Source organism: Copadichromis virginalis, linkage group LG10 (genome assembly GCF_057382275.1).
Source record: "Copadichromis virginalis isolate Kocher_CV1m ecotype Utaka linkage group LG10, C_Virginalis_male_GT1.1, whole genome shotgun sequence".
In the NCBI taxonomy this organism is placed as follows: Eukaryota; Metazoa; Chordata; class Actinopteri; order Cichliformes; family Cichlidae; genus Copadichromis; species Copadichromis virginalis.
The window spans coordinates 18,165,542-18,183,144 of NC_140627.1; the positions used below are offsets into that span (position 1 = coordinate 18,165,542).

General features: G+C 42.3%; 1 protein-coding gene across 1 annotated transcript in view; it reads right to left on the minus strand.

Annotated features, from left to right (window-relative positions):
* The window catches only part of frem2a (FRAS1 related extracellular matrix 2a), a 79,379-nt gene extending 66,718 nt beyond the window's left edge, over positions 1 to 12,661 (minus strand). Inside the window, exons 1-2 of the mRNA XM_085470373.1 lie at positions 7,533 to 12,661; positions 4,741 to 4,830 (exon numbers count right to left, since the gene is read on the minus strand). Of these exons, the coding sequence (XP_085326499.1) occupies positions 4,741 to 4,830; positions 7,533 to 12,516 (5,074 nt within the window). The 5' untranslated portion in view covers positions 12,517 to 12,661. The remainder of the gene's footprint in view (positions 1 to 4,740; positions 4,831 to 7,532) is intronic.
* Positions 12,662 to 17,603: the final 4,942 nt, after the last annotated feature.

Consider the following 17,603-nt stretch of genomic DNA (forward strand, 5'->3'; position numbering starts at 1 on the left):
AAGAGTGGGCAAAAGCGGCCTGCATGGCAGAGTTCCAATGGTGACCAAAAGGAACATAAAGGCTCGCCTCAGTTTCTAGCAAAACTGAGGCGTGACCTCAAGGTGAAGAGCACTTGGATTCTGCATCAAGACAATAATCCAAAACACACCAGCAAGAATTGCCAAAGAAAGATGAAGACTTTGGAGTGGCCTAATCAGGAGGATTGACCTGAATCCAATTGAGATGCTGTGGCAGGACTTTAAAAAGGCAGTTCAGGCTCGAAAATGCTCCAGTGTGGCTGAAATACAACAATTCTGCAAAGATGAGTGAGTCAAAATTCCTCCACAGGGCTTTAAAGTCTCATTGCCAGTGATCACAAACGCTTGATTTCAGTTAAGTTCTTATGTTAAGTTCTTATGTTCTTATGTTTCAGGTACATGGGCCTACCTGTTATTAGGTTTGGGGGGGGGGGGGGGGGGGAGGTATTTATTCACACAGGGCCATGTAGGTTTGGATTTGTTTCCCCTTGATAATAAACACCTTCATTTAGAAACTGCATTTTGTGTTTACTTGTGTAATCTCTGTCTAATATTTAAATTTGTTTGATCTGAAACATTTAAGTGTCACAAACACACAAAAAATAGGAAATCAGGAAGGGGGCAAACACTTTTTCACACCACTGTATTTATGATAACCTTTTGAAATATGATTGGCAACAGCCTAATTTTTCAACATGTTTCCAGACATGCTGTCAATGCAGTAAAAGCTCTGGCAGTGTGTTGGGGTTTATAAGTAATGGCCTCCTCAGAGCTTGGCCCACCCAAAGAAGAGCTCTGAATGTCCTTCACGAAGCCTGCAGAGCTATTCCTGAAGACTAAAAGAAAGTAAAGAAAGCTGATCTAAGAGAGTTCAGGCTGTACTGAAGAATAAAGCTTGTCATATTAAATATTGACTTTAAAGTTCATTAGAGATGTGCTCTAGTTTTGTATTATATACTGTTTTTTCATGTACGGCATGTTTTCACATGCTTAAATTGCTGCACCTGGTTTCCAATTTTTCTAGTAAAATATGAAGAAATGAAGGAGGTTTAAGATTTTTGCACAGTACTGTATTAACTCAGTCCTCAATGATACATACTCTTGTACATAATCTTGTAATTCACAGAGAAGCTGTGTTGGTAATCTTTAAAGACGCTACATGAGTGAGTAGTCTTTAATGTATTGTGTTGTATTGTCGTGCCTGATCATAGAGGAGGAAAATGAACAGATGGACTGAGCGGTGGTGTCAGCTGCACCTTGTTTCAAATGTGTTAATATAAAACAGATACACCTGTGTGTGTGTGTGTGTGTGTGTGTGTGTGTGTGTGTGTGTGTGTGTGTGTGTGTGTGTGTGTGTACTGTACATTAAAGGGGCACCACAGGGGACTGTCCTCTCCCCCTTCCTCTTCACCCTCTACACCACAGACTTCAGCCACTGCACAGAGACCTGCCATCTTCAGAAGTTTTCTGATGACTCTGTGGTGGTTGGATGCATCAGCAGGGATGATGAGACAGAGTACCGGGCTGTGGTCGACTCCTTTGTCACGTGGTGTGAGCAGAATCATCTGCAGCTCAACGTGGCAAAGACCAAGGAACTGATCGTGGACTTCAGGAAGACCAGGAAACACTTGACCCCTGTTTCAATCCAGGGGGTCAGTGTTGACATTGTGGAGGACTATAAATACCTTGGAGTACACATTGACAATAAACTGGACTGGGCTAAAAACACCACAGCACTTTACAGGGAGGGCCAGAGTCGTCTCTATTTTTTGAGGCGACTGAGGTCCTTCAACATCTGCCAGAAAATGCTGAGGATTTTCTATGAGTCTGTGGTGGCCAGTGCGATCCTCTATGCTGTTGCATGCTGGGGGAGCAGGCTGAGGGTCGCAGATGCCAACAGACTTAATAAACTGATCCGTAAGGCCAGCAATGTTGTGGGGATGGAGCTGGACTCCCTCAAGGTGGTGTCGGAGAGGCGGATGCTGTCCAAGATAAAGACAATGTTGGATAACACCTCCCACCCACTCCATGACATGTTGGTCAGTCACAGGAGCTCGTTCAGTGAGAGACTGAGATTACCGAAAAGCACCACTGAACGACACAGGAAATCATTCCTGCCTGTGGCCATCTCCCTGTACAACGCATCCACTTAACACACTGTTTGCTGCTACAACTACACATGTTTCTTTTCCAAATATTTATTTATAAGTGACTTATGTATGTATGTATGTATATATATGTATATATTGTACTATTCTTAGTTAGCGTATTGTCTGTCTTGTCTTAATGTTGGTTTAAAATGGAGCACTGTAACAAAAAATAATTTCCCCCAGGGATCAATAAAGTATTCTGATTCTGATTCTGATTCTGAAAAGCAGGGCGTTGTGTTGATTTATTCTGGATGGATGAGTTCTGCTCCAGGAAAACTTTTTAACTTTTTATAAGCTCAGCGTAAAACTAGTGTTTTAAAAAATCTGTAGATTTGTAATAAAATGAAATGAAATGGCCACTGCAACAGAAACTACATCACTTACACAAAATTGGTGCTGTATTTGTAATACTGTACGTTAACCTCAATTATGTGTCTCGGTACAAGACAAGGTGATCAGTGCATTGCATTATTTAAAGAAGACAGATGTAAAGAAACAAAGCCAACAATGACTAAACTTGTAGTCCAGTTATCTGACTGTTTTAAAACAGCTTAAACCACACTATGATCACATCGTGAAGACAGCTGCTGAAGAAAGTTTGCATTATATTTTATGATAGGACTCCACCATCCCATGTTCTTATTTATTTATTAACATACTGCTTTGCTTTACAGACCCCTTTATTTTGGTTGTAGTGATACGTAACTTTGAACTTTAGGGCTCACCAGAGCAGCTCCTCTGCCTCCATCTCACCCTATCATAAGAATCCTCCTTTGACACACAACCTTCTGCATATCCTGCTTCTCTACATCCTTCTCTGTGATTTTTCTCTTTTCCTCCTGCCGGGTAGCTCCATCTTTAGCATCCTTTGTCCAGTAAGCCCACTATCCCTCCTTTCCATATGTCCAAACAATCCCAGCCTTACCTCTCTAACTTTGTCTCCAAAGCAGCCAACCTGAGCTATCCACTCATTTCTGATCCTGTCCATTCTGGTCACCCCCAATGAAAACCTCAGCATCTTAAACTCGCCCATCTCTAGCTGAGCCTCCTGTCTTTTTGTCACCACCACCGTTTCCAAACCATACATCATAGCAGGTCTTGCTACCATCTTGTAAACCTTCCCTTTCACTCTTGCTGCTATCTTTCTGTAACAAATCAGCCCTGACACTCGTTTCCACTCACTCCACCCCTCCTGCACTCTCTTCTTCACCCCTCATGTGCATTGTCTGTTGCTTTGTCTGGCTGACCCAAGATATTTAAACTCTTCCACATGCATTACCTGTACTCCTTGCAGCTGTGCTGTTAAACCTCACTCTCTTTCATTCACACACATGTATATTGTATTTGAAGACATAAAAAAAGAAGAAGAAAATGCTTCAAACAAGACGGGGACTGCAAATCTTTTGCATAAATTTTAGTATTTTCAATATATCCCACTTAGAGGGATTGTTTGGAATGATTCTACTCGTGTATGTTTCTGCAGCAGTTTTTTCATGCAGAGCACATTTTCAAATATTTTTTCCTGTGCAAATTTTTATTCAATAATGAGCATATATACTCAGTATTATGAGGTTTCTTCTTAGATTTAGTCTTAAATAAATTCAACTGCATCTTAAGCTCTTCCTCCCTCACTGAGATTTTTGGCATCTGCTGATTACTTAATTAGCAGCTGCCTTCATAAAAGGATGCTAAATGAATGCACATTGGAGAGATGCATATAGCATAAGATATGGTGAATTGTACGTGTTAATTTCATGTGCAAATTGGGCCCCAATTGGCAGTTATTATGCATGTAATGTTGGTTTGAACCAAAATAGAAAGGAGGTAATATTTGCCAATGTCGTCACATGTAAAATAAAAGCAAGCAGTTATTTCTTCAAACTAAAATGTTCATCGCTTTATAAAAACTGTACATAAACGGAGACTCTGCATGAAACCACCTTATGTCAGTGTTTATTTTAAATACACATTGTTAATCTTCTGTTCTGTCAAAAAACTCATGAGAAATTTTCTTGCATTCAAGATAAAATATGCACTAATACTTGGCATATCCTGTCATATTTACAAATTACACAGTCAGTCTCATTAACTCGATGAACTGTAAAAATGATCTTCACACCACAAAGAGTTTTCTATCTCCAGTGACCCTGGACATCTAATCAGTTCCCTGGTAAGTTAATAGAATGCAGCAGTACACAGTTACAGGCTGAACACCTCTGCTGGCCTATGCAGATTTGTCAGAATTGATATTCTACGAGGCCGCTCTGAATGGCAGATTATTTTATGGGCAAATCCTGAATCAAATGCAATCAGAGCAAAAATAAACTTCACTGATCTGTTTATAAAATCTGCTGGGAACAATTTGCAAAATTATATAACTGATCTCAGTCTGGGTTAGAATAAAAATGCTTGACAGGTGACTTGTAGATCTCAATTCTGAAATACTGAATGGTTAAGTAGTTTTTTTTTTGTTTGTTTTTTTTAGCCGGACAGCTATTGTAGAAACTCAGAGCAAAGAGGAGTAATACTGACAGACAAATAAATGCAAATATAAAAGAAGGTGAACTCTTACCATTATCCTCAACAGAGAAATGGAAGACATCAGACGTAGCGTTTTCTCCACTCCGCAACACATAGCAGACGCTCAGGCCATCGATATCGGCTGCAACAGAAAAGTAACTTTAGTTTTTTTAAAAATATATATTTTCTTTTTATGAATTTTTCTTTCGTGAAACTTTGAAGTGTCAAATCAGGTGTGAAAATTAGATCTGGAAATAAAAGCACAGTGAACTGAAAGTTTGTGCAAACAGAATAAAACTCAGTCACCTGAAATCCAACAAAGGGCAAAAAACAAAAATCAAGATGATAAGCAAACAGAATTTTTTTAAAAAAATATAAGTAATTATAGAATGCAAATGAGTGCCACTGTAGCCTGCTTTCCATTTTAAAGTCATGTCTTGCGCTGTGAAGTGAATGTGAGACGATGCACGATAAACAATATCAGTTTGCTCCAACTTAAAGCAAGGTGATGGCCAAAAGTACTAATTTCATCATGCAGAGATCTGTCCTTGTCAAGATTTTTTTTTTAAAATACATATTTAGTAAATAAAATTTGCATTTTAAGAGTGTAAAAAAAGGCCCTTCATGTTGTGTTTCATGCTGACTACAGAAATAGCCTCAAACACACTTTGAAGTTGCATTATGGCTTGTTCAAACACTCTCTCTGTCAAATAATTGCTCAAAGATGGAAGCTGTCCCGCTCCAGTACTATATCAGCTACAGTAACAGCAGGTCTCTAGTATCACACTGATTCAGTTCCTTATCAGTACTCAGCATGAACAATTTTCCACCAGAGAAAGCATTCTGAAAGTCATGCATCCGTAATCCAGGACGATAAGGCCGCAACCTCAAATCCAAAAGAGCTCAAGCTAAAGCAACAGAATACATTTAAACCCAGAAACGGCCAACTCGGTGTTTCATCAGCGCTGAAAACCAGGTGACAGTGGATCTTTTTTAATGACAGACAAGGCAAGAATGTTAAAACCAGGAGTTTCAGCAGGCACACAGACACACCTGTTTTTCCAACTTTTCTGAATTACAGGGCTCTGCCTACATTTCTTTTTCCCACCAGTCTCTGCAAACACCCATTACAGTACAGAAAAATCATCAAGACTGTGAAAGGGCTTTGCCCCTTCAAACCACCTCCTTTAATAATAGATGTCAGAGGAAGGAGGTTCATAAAAGTATAAACCCCCGACTCCTGCCTGGGACGAAGCTTAAGTCTGCTTCTCTTGTGCCGAACATGAAAGGTGACAAAAAATATACCTTTCATGTGATGCAAAGACTTTGTTCGCTTCCAGATTGCTGCTCATGTTTTTCAGATTATTGAGTGTCGAATCTAATCGAACGGGAGGTGCAGCCTGAGAAGGATCCTCTCTGTGGCACATACTTGAACCTGAGGGCCTTACAAATACAAAGTCAACACTGTGAACTAGGGGCACATTGTTCATTAAATATTTAAAAAGAAAGCCTCACGGGATGTGCCCTGGAAATAGGATGAGTAAATAAAGAGCGAGGGATTGTCTCTTTCACCTGACTGATTCTTCTGACGAGCCTGTTTGCTCTCTCTCTCTCTCTCACTCAACCTCTCACACCCCTTCCCTCATTCGTTATTTCTCTCATGTCACCCACACATCCCCCACCCCTCCTCTTCTCTTGCCTCTTTTGCACTCTCCTCCACTTTACTTGCTCTCTCTTGCCCCTCTACTGCCCTTTGTTTCTCATCCCCACTGCACTCTTGTCTCATCTATGCCCTTTATTTTTTTCCAACGACTGCAATCCTCACAGTGGTTGTCAGAAGTGTCCATCTCCTGCAGGCTCAAGTGCTGCTTTTTTTTTTGGCACTGTGTTCTCACACCACGTATGAGCTTAAGCCAAGCTGTGTCATAAGCAGGTGGATTTCCTTACTTGTTGCTCTAATTGCCTCAGCGTGATATGAAATACGGCATTGATTGCATCGCTTTGAACCTCAATCAACGGCATTGTTGTCTTGAATCCCCGCCTGTAATATCAGTCACCGAATGTGCACAAATGCAAAAGAAATGTGTTCAAACATTTAAAGCGGCACAGTGTGCTCTGCGTGTTGGTGTAAAAATGCATTTTGGTGAGAGCTCTCTGCGTTTCAACAAATTCTTTCAAATTGACTTGACCCTGGTCAAACTATCAGAATGTGCTGCAACTCAAATGCCATCCTGTCACTCGAAGCTCCGCGCTGACCTTTTCACACGATCCCCCTACTTCTGTCCTGCTTCATTTAACAGACCACTGTAGAGAACATCAGATGTGAACATTTCCCCAGAGATGCAGAAATAATAAATTATTCATCCCTAACTGTCTACAAGACATTTGTGCGAAACATCAGCCTCTAACTTTGCTCTGCTAATTATGATTTGATGAGCAAGGCACATCTAAATCAGGCGCACAAATTAACTATTGAAATTCCCAGGCCTGTACTTGTCACACGTTTGAATAATTATTACTCCATAAATTAAAGTCTTTGGTGGGCTGGAAAAATTAATCAAAACTTACACATTTGCAAGGAATTTTGATGTCTAACACTTTGCTTCTCAGGACGATCTTGTATTTAAACATATATGATTACATTTTCAAGGACAGGCATGCAGAGGTAATTTTTCTTGCAAAAAATAATAACTGATAGACTTTTCTCATAGAGTGGAATGAGCATTCTGGTTATTAGATCTGACTGATTACTAAACAAAATCAGTGCTGTTTGATTATTTCCTCCACATTCAATATTCATGCTGACACATTATAGAGCTGGTAGGTGTTTTGTTCAAAGCTTACCTTGACTGAAGGTGTTGATGGAGTTGTTGCCGTGCCCGAGATGAATGATGTAACCATGTTTTGGCTGGGTGGTGATGTGGAACAGCAGCGAGGCCGGACTGCTGTCTCTGTCCTCTGCCTTCAGCGCCTTGGAGCTGATGGGGAACCCCAGGTGACCCGTGGCCAAAATCTTCAAAGTGGGCGCACCTTTGTTTACAACAATTTGGGGGATGCCATTGTCGACTCCCACGATAGTAATCTTGAGAGTTTGAGGGCGCCTAGTCTCAAAAACAGTGTCGGGGAAAACATAAAAGTCAGTGTGTGTGCCATCGGTGACAGTAAAGGAGAGCGAGTCCTCTGATGATTCAGTTCCGTCGTGCTTGTAGCTGATGAGGTTTTCATTGAGGTCTTGTTTTGTGAAGCTGCTGATAGGTGTGGACTCGTTGTAGCGCAATTTGCCATGAACAGGAAGCTGGATGATCGTAAATTTGATCAGCTTCTCGGCTGTATCCTGGTCTTCAGCCGTGAGCTCAAAAGGTGTTATCAGCTTAAGCTGCCCTTCTGTGACAACTAGATCATTTACAGTCACAACAGGTTTTTTGTTATCGATGTCCACAATCGAGATTCTGAATGTTCTGAAAACGGGATTGTAGCCATCAGTGACTTCAAACTCAAAACTGTCCATTTTCACCTCATCGTCTGAGGTATGAATGTAGTAAATCTTACTGCCAGCCAGTTGGAGCTGGGTAAAAGACACAATGGGAATCCCAGGAGTGTCTGTGCACTCTAAGTGGCCTCTAACAGGGGCCCTTGTGACAGTGAAAGCCAAGTTCTCATCAGGACTGTTGAGGTCAGTGGTACTTAGGAGATCAGTGGTCAGAGTCACCCTGCCACCTTCTCTCAGAGAAACACCTTTACTGACCACATCAGGGAAGACCATGTCAATGCTGTCCACTGTGATGTAGAAATAACGATCAATTAGTGGGTTTAACCCGTCAGTGACATCAAATTTGACCATGTCTCGAACGCCCTCCTGTCCACTGTGCGTGTAAACTACGAGCCCTGCATCAATTTCAACTTGCGTGAAATTCATGCCCAGCGTGATGTTTTCCAGAGACCCCGATGGGGTTTTTCTCTGCAGCAGACCCTGACCAGGCCCAAACCGGATAATATATGTAAGTGTACTGTCATCTGAATCTAAATCTGTCGCTTTGAGCACTTTGTTGCTGATTTCTTTGGTCTCCCCAATTTCCACCTCTAGACCATTATTAATGAGCATTCTGGGGGTTTCATCATCAACAGCGATGATCATAACCATGGCTGTTTTTTGAGCCAAGTACTTCCCATCAGTCAGAATGACATCAAAGCTGTCCTCTATTGTCTCTGAGTCATCGTGCTCATAAATAATACTTGACGCCTCTCTAATCTGCTCTAAAGTGAAATTAGTCACCAAAATGGGGCCTGTGGCTAGCTGGTTTAAAATTGCACCATGTTTGGGAGGTTTGGAAATCATAAACACCAGCTCCTCAGATGGGATATCGGCATCAGCTCCATTCAGAATTTGTGAGTCGATGGCGATGTTCATCCCCTCCATCAAAACTATCTCTCTCAAGTAAATCTCAGGTTTTTCATCATTCGCTGGGATGATAACAATTGGGAAGAAATGGTTCTCTGAGAAATTTATACCATCAGAGCACCTAAATATGAATCTATCATCTACTGGCTCGACTCCCTTGTGAATGCTCTGCACGTAGTAGATATTTCCCTCCCTGATGTCTCTGATGGTAAAAGCACTGATAGCTGTTCCTGACCTGGACTTCTCTGAGCCTGGAACGGGGGATATATTCTCCACATAGCCGGCAGTGGGCTGCACAATGATAGTGCAAAGGATATCATCAGTTGGAGTGTCGTTATCATCAGCGTTCAAGTGCTGAGGGCCAATGGCATACTTTTCTCCTTCAATGACACTGAACTGAATACCAACTCTGACCTCAGGGGCTTGACTGTCAACAGGAAGGATGGTGACCTGAACATGGACTCCGGTGACCTTATTGCCACCTACTGCCCAATCATCAGACATGTCACTAAGAGTCAAATTGAAGCCATCCTGTTGAGAGGTGAGACCTATCTCACCACCAGTGTGTGCATAGACAACTGCACCGTTAATTATGTCAGCCTGAGTAAACTTTGTGGTTGGGACTCCTTTAACTAATATTTCACCCATAAGGGGAGGATCTTCCACAATAAAAGTCAGCCGAAGGTCATCTGTGTCATCATCACGACCTTGAATCACATTAGTTGTTATTTCTGTGGCTCCATTTTCCAGCACCTCCATATGAGACCCGATTGTTCCTGCAGGCAAGCTGATGGTTGGAGATTCATCATCGACAGGCTTTACATTAACTTTGACCGTCACGGTCACAATATGAATTCCATCACTGACATCCAGCTGAAATTCATCGTTTACTGTCTCTTCTCCACTTTGAATATACAATAACTTTCCCTCTGAGATATCCTCAAGTCTAAAAACTCCCTTTTTTTCCAGGTCAATGAATGCAACCTGGATCTGACCATGCTTAGGAGGCTGACTCAGAGTAAAGGTTATTTGCTCACTCTCAGTGTCGGGGTCTGTAGCATCTAGTTCAGCGATTGTGATGATATGTATGCCCCGTTCAAGCACAGTAAAGCCGGTGTTTGTGATCTGAGGAGGTTTGTTGTTAACAGACTGGAGATAGATGGTGAAAGCCCCTTCTACACTGTTTCCAGCTGTGTCTTCAACAGTATAACGAAACTGCACAACGTGGGCTGTGATTCCAAGCTCAACATCTGGGGGCTCGTAGGAGACCTTATGGTGGTTAATTTGAGCTTGTGTGAACTCTGTTACTTCAGTGGCGGAGTGGTCTGTCAGAACCAAAGAACCGAACACAACAGGGTTATTTTCATCTGTATCTGTGGGGGACTGGATGACTGTATACTTGAGGTCACGGTCCTCAGAGTCCAAATCAGTATAGTGCAGAACTTCTTTGCTAAAGTGAGTAGGTTTGTACTCCTGAACAATCATTTGCAGGGTGGTGCCAGGGACCAGCTCGGGGGGTACGTCATCGACAGGTAAAACTCGGATTATAAACACACTCTCTTCTGACAAATTAGGGGGGTCGTTGTCATCCTGGACTGTGAATGCAAACTGATCCGTGATTGCATCTGTGTTGTGAGGGCCTGTGTGCTTGTAAAACAACCTCCCATCAGTGATATCTTTCTGAAGCCACTCTGTCACCTCTTTCTCATATACTTCATCCTCAGCATTAAATTTCCAAGAGGAAGGGTCCTCAGGGGCGTCTGACTGCCTTAGGAGCAGCGTGCCAATAGAAGAAAAAGGAGGCACAATGATGAATTTAATAGTTGAGTCCTCAGAATCAATATCAGCAGCGCTGAGCATGAGGGGAGATATGGGCATCATTTGATTTTTGAACAGCACCAAACCGGTGTTGGCATTTATAATCGGTGGCTCGTCATCAGTGGGAACAATTGTAATGGGAAAGAGAAATTCAACTTCATTTTGCCCATCTGTCATTTTGAAGACAATGTTGTCGCTGTATGTGTCAGTCCCGTCGTGCTGGTACACAACAACTCCTGTTGCGAGGTCTGCGGGTGTGAAGAATTTCCTGTGAGAGCCCAGCACTGTGAGGTCCCCGTGGCGCAGCCCATCCACCACTGTGACTCTGACAGAGTCGAGGTTGTCCTCATCACTGATCTCCAAGTTGTGAGCGCTGAAGAGAGGCCGAGACTGCCCCTCATACAGCAGCTGACCTGTGTTGCGTGTCACGACAGGGGCCAGAGTGTTCATGGGCTTTACAACAATCATAAAAGCAAATGGGTCCGAGATGGCCCCGTCTGTGTCCACCACCTCAAATTCAAGCTGGAAAATCCTCTCAGTGTCTGAATCCAGGGAGGGGGGCTTATAAGCTATTTTAAGATCGCGCAAGTCTCTCTGGTAGAAGGAGGTGATGGGGAGGTTTCTGTCATCAGTGCTGACTATATAGCCTTCCTCATAAGATAAGGGGGAAGTAATATTGAAAATAAGCTTGTCTGGGTCTGACTCGGCATCTTCAGCGGCAAGCATATCAGGGGTGAGGGCGGTCATGACAAACTGGCTGACCTCCATCATCATCATGGACACAAAGCTGGGTTTGGGGGGAGTGTTCTCCTCTCCCCCTTTGATGCGAATCATAAGATGAAAATACTCCTGTTTCACTAGGTTGCCTTCCTTATCCTGCAGCTCCACAACCATGGGGACATAATCCCTGTTGGGGGATTTGCGCTGAAAAGTGTGCTCATAGCGGATATCAGCTCGCGTGAATTCATCACAGTCCATCATTGCAGAAAGTTTACCGCCATGGATGAGTTTCCCGTATCTAGGCAGCGAGTTGCTGCCGCTGCTGCTGGACTGGGATGTCACCTCGCATTTGTGAGATTCTCTGTCATAAGTGAACTCTAAAATCCTCTTATCAATAGGGTTACTGATCCCTTTGAGGTTATCAACAGTCAGAGGCATGTTTTTGGTGATTAACTCGAGCTGCGTGAACATTACTTCAACCTCCATCATAAACGGAATAATGACCGTTTCGGTTTGCGCGTCATACCTGAGCTGCATCCTCACTCTGTCTTTAGCCGGACTTCTCGATCCGTGGTGGGAGTAAGTCACATCATTTGGACCAAAATCGCAGGGAAACTTTTTGGGAGACAGATGACCCGGTCTCTGCGAGAGTGGATCATTATCGAGCACGTTGATGCTGCACCGGTCGCCGGGCTGTGTCTGAATGACCAAATCATTGATTGGATCGATAAAAACCGACCTCCCGAAAGGCACGCGTATTCCGTTGTTGGCCACCAAGATAGCGTCCTCAGACAGTTCTGATCTCAGTGCATAAAATAATCCAGAGCTGTCGGACTGCGCGAAGACAATACCTGTTATGGAAAAACACAGGAGAAGTCCACAGGACAACATGTTCACCAGTTATGTGAGCTCTGCCAAGGTGCTGCTGTAACAAAGAAAATGTTTTTCCAAAATGTCTGTTTTACTTAACAAAATAAAAAAAATCCCAAAACAATAGGGAGTCAGCGGGGTGCCCACGCAGTGACTCCCGTACATCTATCCGTGCGGACCCTCGACATACTCCGAGAGAATAGCGCTCAGGAGTTTTAACTTCAGCCGCTTGAGAGCCCAGCGTAAAGCGCCACCGCCCATCTCTGCACATATTGGATGATTTTGAAGGCTTGTTAGCTCAGCCCTATCGCTAATGGGCAGTACGGCTGACAGTCACGGAGAGGTGGAGACTGGAAGATAAACTGAAGTAGACGGATTGATTATAGCTTAATTACCAAGCGTGTCCTCTTGGTAGAACTACTCCCCCCGAACGATCATAATGGAAAGACGAGTTTAAATAAAATCCTCTTTTTAAGCACTCTGCCTAACACAGATAATATTATCATGTAATCTTTGGACATGCAGACACTGATGAAATTAAGAGAAACGGCAAGTTTATAATTGTTTATTTTCCACGGTGTGCCAGAAAAGGTCATTTCAACTCCACCAACGTTGTCATTCTTCTGGTTTTTAACTTGAGAAAGCTGTAAAAGTACGCATCATACGAGCATGTAAAATTATAGTCCTTAAACTAGTTATCTTACTAAGTGAACATTTGCTGGGACATATGCAGGCTACAGATAATTTATGTGTTCCTATACGGCAACCTATTTTTCTTTTATAAGAAATTACAGACAACCCCTTAATTCCATTGATCACTGTTGTATGCCATCTGCCCCCAATATTAATAATACATTTTAAGATTTGAGCTGTATCCCCTACTTAATGGGATATCTCCATTAGTCATTTGGTAGCTGGGCGTATTAATCCCCTGTTGTGTTTCCCCTCACTTGCTCTGCAGTAACTCCTCGCTTTCTGCAAAAAGTTAAAGTACGAAGAAGGTGAGGACGAATTTTTTTGCCCATTTCTTATTCATGTATGCCTTCATCCATTTATTTATTTAGCTTTATATTTTGAAGGGAATACGCAGCTCAGTGTGGACCTCAGAAAGATGACGACCTTCCCTTAAGCAAGAAAAAGCAACAATAAAACCCCACCCACTGCCCATTGATTAGAACGAATGACCCTGTCCTTGTCAGTCCAGAATAGACCGTAATACGATAAACAAAATTCCAACTATAAGCAGGAGCGCGGGGACGTGAAATACGCATTCAGCTGCGGTGGCATGGAGCAAGAAATATTGCAATTGTTGCTTAGAACTGGAGGGAATCTAGTGCTAGACCTTGGCGAACCTGTGAGGGGGGGTTGTTTGAAAATCTGTCAAGGCTAATTCATGAGAGAATACACCCACTTCCCCCAGTTGCTTAGCAGACTGTTTTTATGTGATCAGATTTCTAAGATTTTAACATTTATGCATTTATTTTATTGATTTTCTTTTTTTGGAACGATATTTGACGTCGCACTGGCAAATGTCCTGGTCAACGAAAAAATATATGTTTGACATTAATAAAAGATGAGCATGCCAGGAGTTCTGTTTTGGCACGAACGAGTACACTTAACGAAAAACAAGGTCAGCGAACAAGGGGACAATCTTCATCAGCCCCATTCATAATTTATCTAATGTCACTATGAGGCAAGATCTCACAGTTGCTGTAAACCAGTTGAAGTTTTTGTGATTGTTCTGATACTGGTTATAAGTTTTGAACATGAATATTTAAAAAGTTCCACACTTGCAAATCTGACAGCTTTGAGTCGTTAAAATCATTATACCTAAAGCTGATCCGTCGAAGAACTGCTTGTGACTGCATTTTGTTCTCGACTCTACCCAGGTTGAAGATGCCAGGTGATTAGAGGGTTTCTTCTGCTTTGTTTCTTTCAAAGTACAAGGCACCTCCAGCTTTTCCAGCTGTCACACTCGCTGCATGCTCAAAAACACTCATCTTGTGACTTCACACGTGCATGTTAGATTCACCGCTATGGAAACTGAAATTGTACTGAATATTAAAACCCGATACTTCCGAGACACAAACTGTGACAAAGATTAAAGTGAATGCAAAGATCTTAATTAGGGAGGCAAAATAATAAGCAATAGAAAAAAAAATACACCTGGAAATTTAAGGTAATGAAAAACAACAAGAAAAAGTCCAACAATGATGGGACAGAGTTTATATCTACAGGGAGTGCAGAATTATTAGGCAAGTTGTATTTTTGAGGAATAACTTTATTATTGAACAACAACCATGTTCTCAATGAACCCAAAAAACTCATTAATATCAAAGCTGAATGTTTTTGGAAGTAGTTTTTAGTTTGTTTTTAGTTTTAGCTATTTTAGGGGGATATCTGTGTGTGCAGGTGACTATTACTGTGCATAATTATTAGGCAACTTAACAAAAAACAAATATATACCCATTTCAATTATTTATTTTTACCAGTGAAACCAATATAACATCTCCACATTCACAAATATACGTTTCTGACATTCAAAAACAAAACAAAAACAAATCAGCGACCAATATAGCCACCTTTCTTTGCAAGGACACTCAAAAGCCTGCCATCCATGGATTCTGTCAGTGTTTTGATCTGTTCACCATCAACATTGCGTGCAGCAGCAACCACAGCCTCCCAGACACTGTTCAGAGAGGTGTACTGTTTTCCCTCCTTGTAAATCTCACATTTGATGATGGACCACAGGTTTTCAATGGGGTTCAGATCAGGTGAACAAGGTGGCCATGTCATTAGTTTTTCTTCTTTTATACCCTTTCTTGCCAGCCACGCTGTGGAGTACTTGGACGCGTGTGATGGAGCATTGTCCTGCATGAAAATCATGTTTTTCTTGAAGGATGCAGACTTCTTCTTGTACCACTGCTTGAAGAAGGTGTCTTCCAGAAACTGGCAGTAGGACTGGGAGTTGAGCTTGACTCCATCCTCAACCCGAAAAGGCCCCACAAGCTCATCTTTGATGATACCAGCCCAAACCAGTACTCCACCTCCACCTTGCTGGCGTCTGAGTCGGACTGGAGCTCTCTGCCCTTTACCAATCCAGCCACGGGCCCATTCATCTGGCCCATCAAGACTCACTCTCATTTCATCAGTCCATAAAACCTTAGAAAAACCAGTCGTGAGATATTTCTTGGCCCAGTCTTGACGTTTCAGCTTGTGTGTCTTGTTCAGTGGTGGTCATCTTTCAGCCTTTCTTACCTTGGCCATGTCTCTGAGTATTGCACACCTTGTGCTTTTGGGCACTCCAGTGATGTTGCAGCTCTGAAATATGGCCAAACTGGTGGCAAGTGGCATCTTGGCAGCTGCACGCTTGACTTTTCTCAGTTCATGGGCAGTTATTTTGCGCCTTGGTTTTTCCACACGCTTCTTGCGACCCTGTTGACTATTTTGAATGAAACGCTTGATTGTTGGATGATCACGCTTCAGAAGCTTTGCAATTTTGAGACTGCTGCATCCCTCTGCAAGATATCTCACTATTTTTGACTTTTCTGAGCCTGTCAAGTCCTTCTTTTGACCCATTTTGCCAAAGGAAAGGACGTTGCCTAATAATTATGCACACCTGATATAGGGTGTTGATGTCATTAGACCACACCCCTTCTCATTACAGAGATGCACATCACCTAATATGCTTAATTGGTAGTAGGCTTTCGAGCCTATACAGCTTGGAGTAAGACAACATGCATGAAGAGGATGATGTGGACAAAATACTCATTTGCCTAATAATTCTGCACTCCCTGTATATATGATTCTGTTCCCATCTGACTAATTAATACAGAGAGTCCTACTCATCCCTGCAGCCCATCTCTATCACCTGCTAAGCAAAACAGAATTTTTGGGGGAAAGTTGAGGCTAATATTCATGACATTTTCACACTGTACAGGTTGTGGGGTTCCTTGTGCACAGCAGCCGTTCTGCTATTATAAGGCCACATGTGGAGATTTTTTCTTCTTCTTTCAATTGGTACCTATATTCAGGACTTTCAGGTAATTGGGTATGCCAGTATGAGTGTTAGGTATACATCAGATTTTTACATTTGCATAAAATTATCTGTACAAGTGCGGCTGAAAGCAAGGGAAATGCTCAGCATTGCAGTGTAATCACTGAGCCGGGAGCACACCAAGTACATTCATCTAAATCAGTTCTACATATTTGTGTCAGTCAGTATGAAAATGGATCGAAATTAGAGTCTGTAATACTTGGTCATAGGTTGTTTTTTTGTCTGGTTACCAGGCACCAATATAAATTTAAAAATTCCTGAAACATCTAAATGATAAATTCTCACTGCAAGGTGGAGTCCTTGAATTCTGACTGCACAGCACAGAGACAGTTTTGTTTGTTTACAGACACACACCACCCACATGCCACCGTCCCAGCAGAATCAAGAGGTAGGAGTTTTAATCTGTGATGCTGTGACAAAGCATGTGACAGTGAAAGTAAACAGAGTGCTTTTTAAGAAGAACAAAATGGAGATATTTTACGCTCATCATTTATCTCTTACTTCACAATATGCATTTGCTGATGCTCACTAGGGTTTGAGGCAAATCACAACACTGGCTCACTGTCTATGGAGGAGCTCCAGATTCTGCATCTTATTTAGAATATGCTGGCTGATTGCTTTGGGAGAAACATGCACTGATCTGAATCTGAAGTCCCTTTGTAACCTAAAGACCATATATTATTAGAAGACTTCACTCCCTGAGTGCAGTCATAATTGCGATTCCTAGAGTTTTCAAAAATATTATGGGAGCGGGGCATTTTGCCATCAGCCTTCTCTCGGGGTAAGTCCCTGAACCATCTCTTAGTTATGCTGCTATAGGCTCACACAGCTGAGTGACTTTCCATGATCCACTGAGGAGTTCTCCTACACCTTTTTCACTTCCCGTGTGTTTATATGCAATAAGCCTTGGTTGCTGCTGGTTTTCCATGATGCACTGACTGTTTCTTTTCTTCCACAGTGGGTCTTTTGTCCTGTCTTCCTCTCATCGTTGACCAGCAGGTTAAGGTAGATGGCTGCACCTCCCTGGACCTGGTTGTGCCGAAGGTTTTTT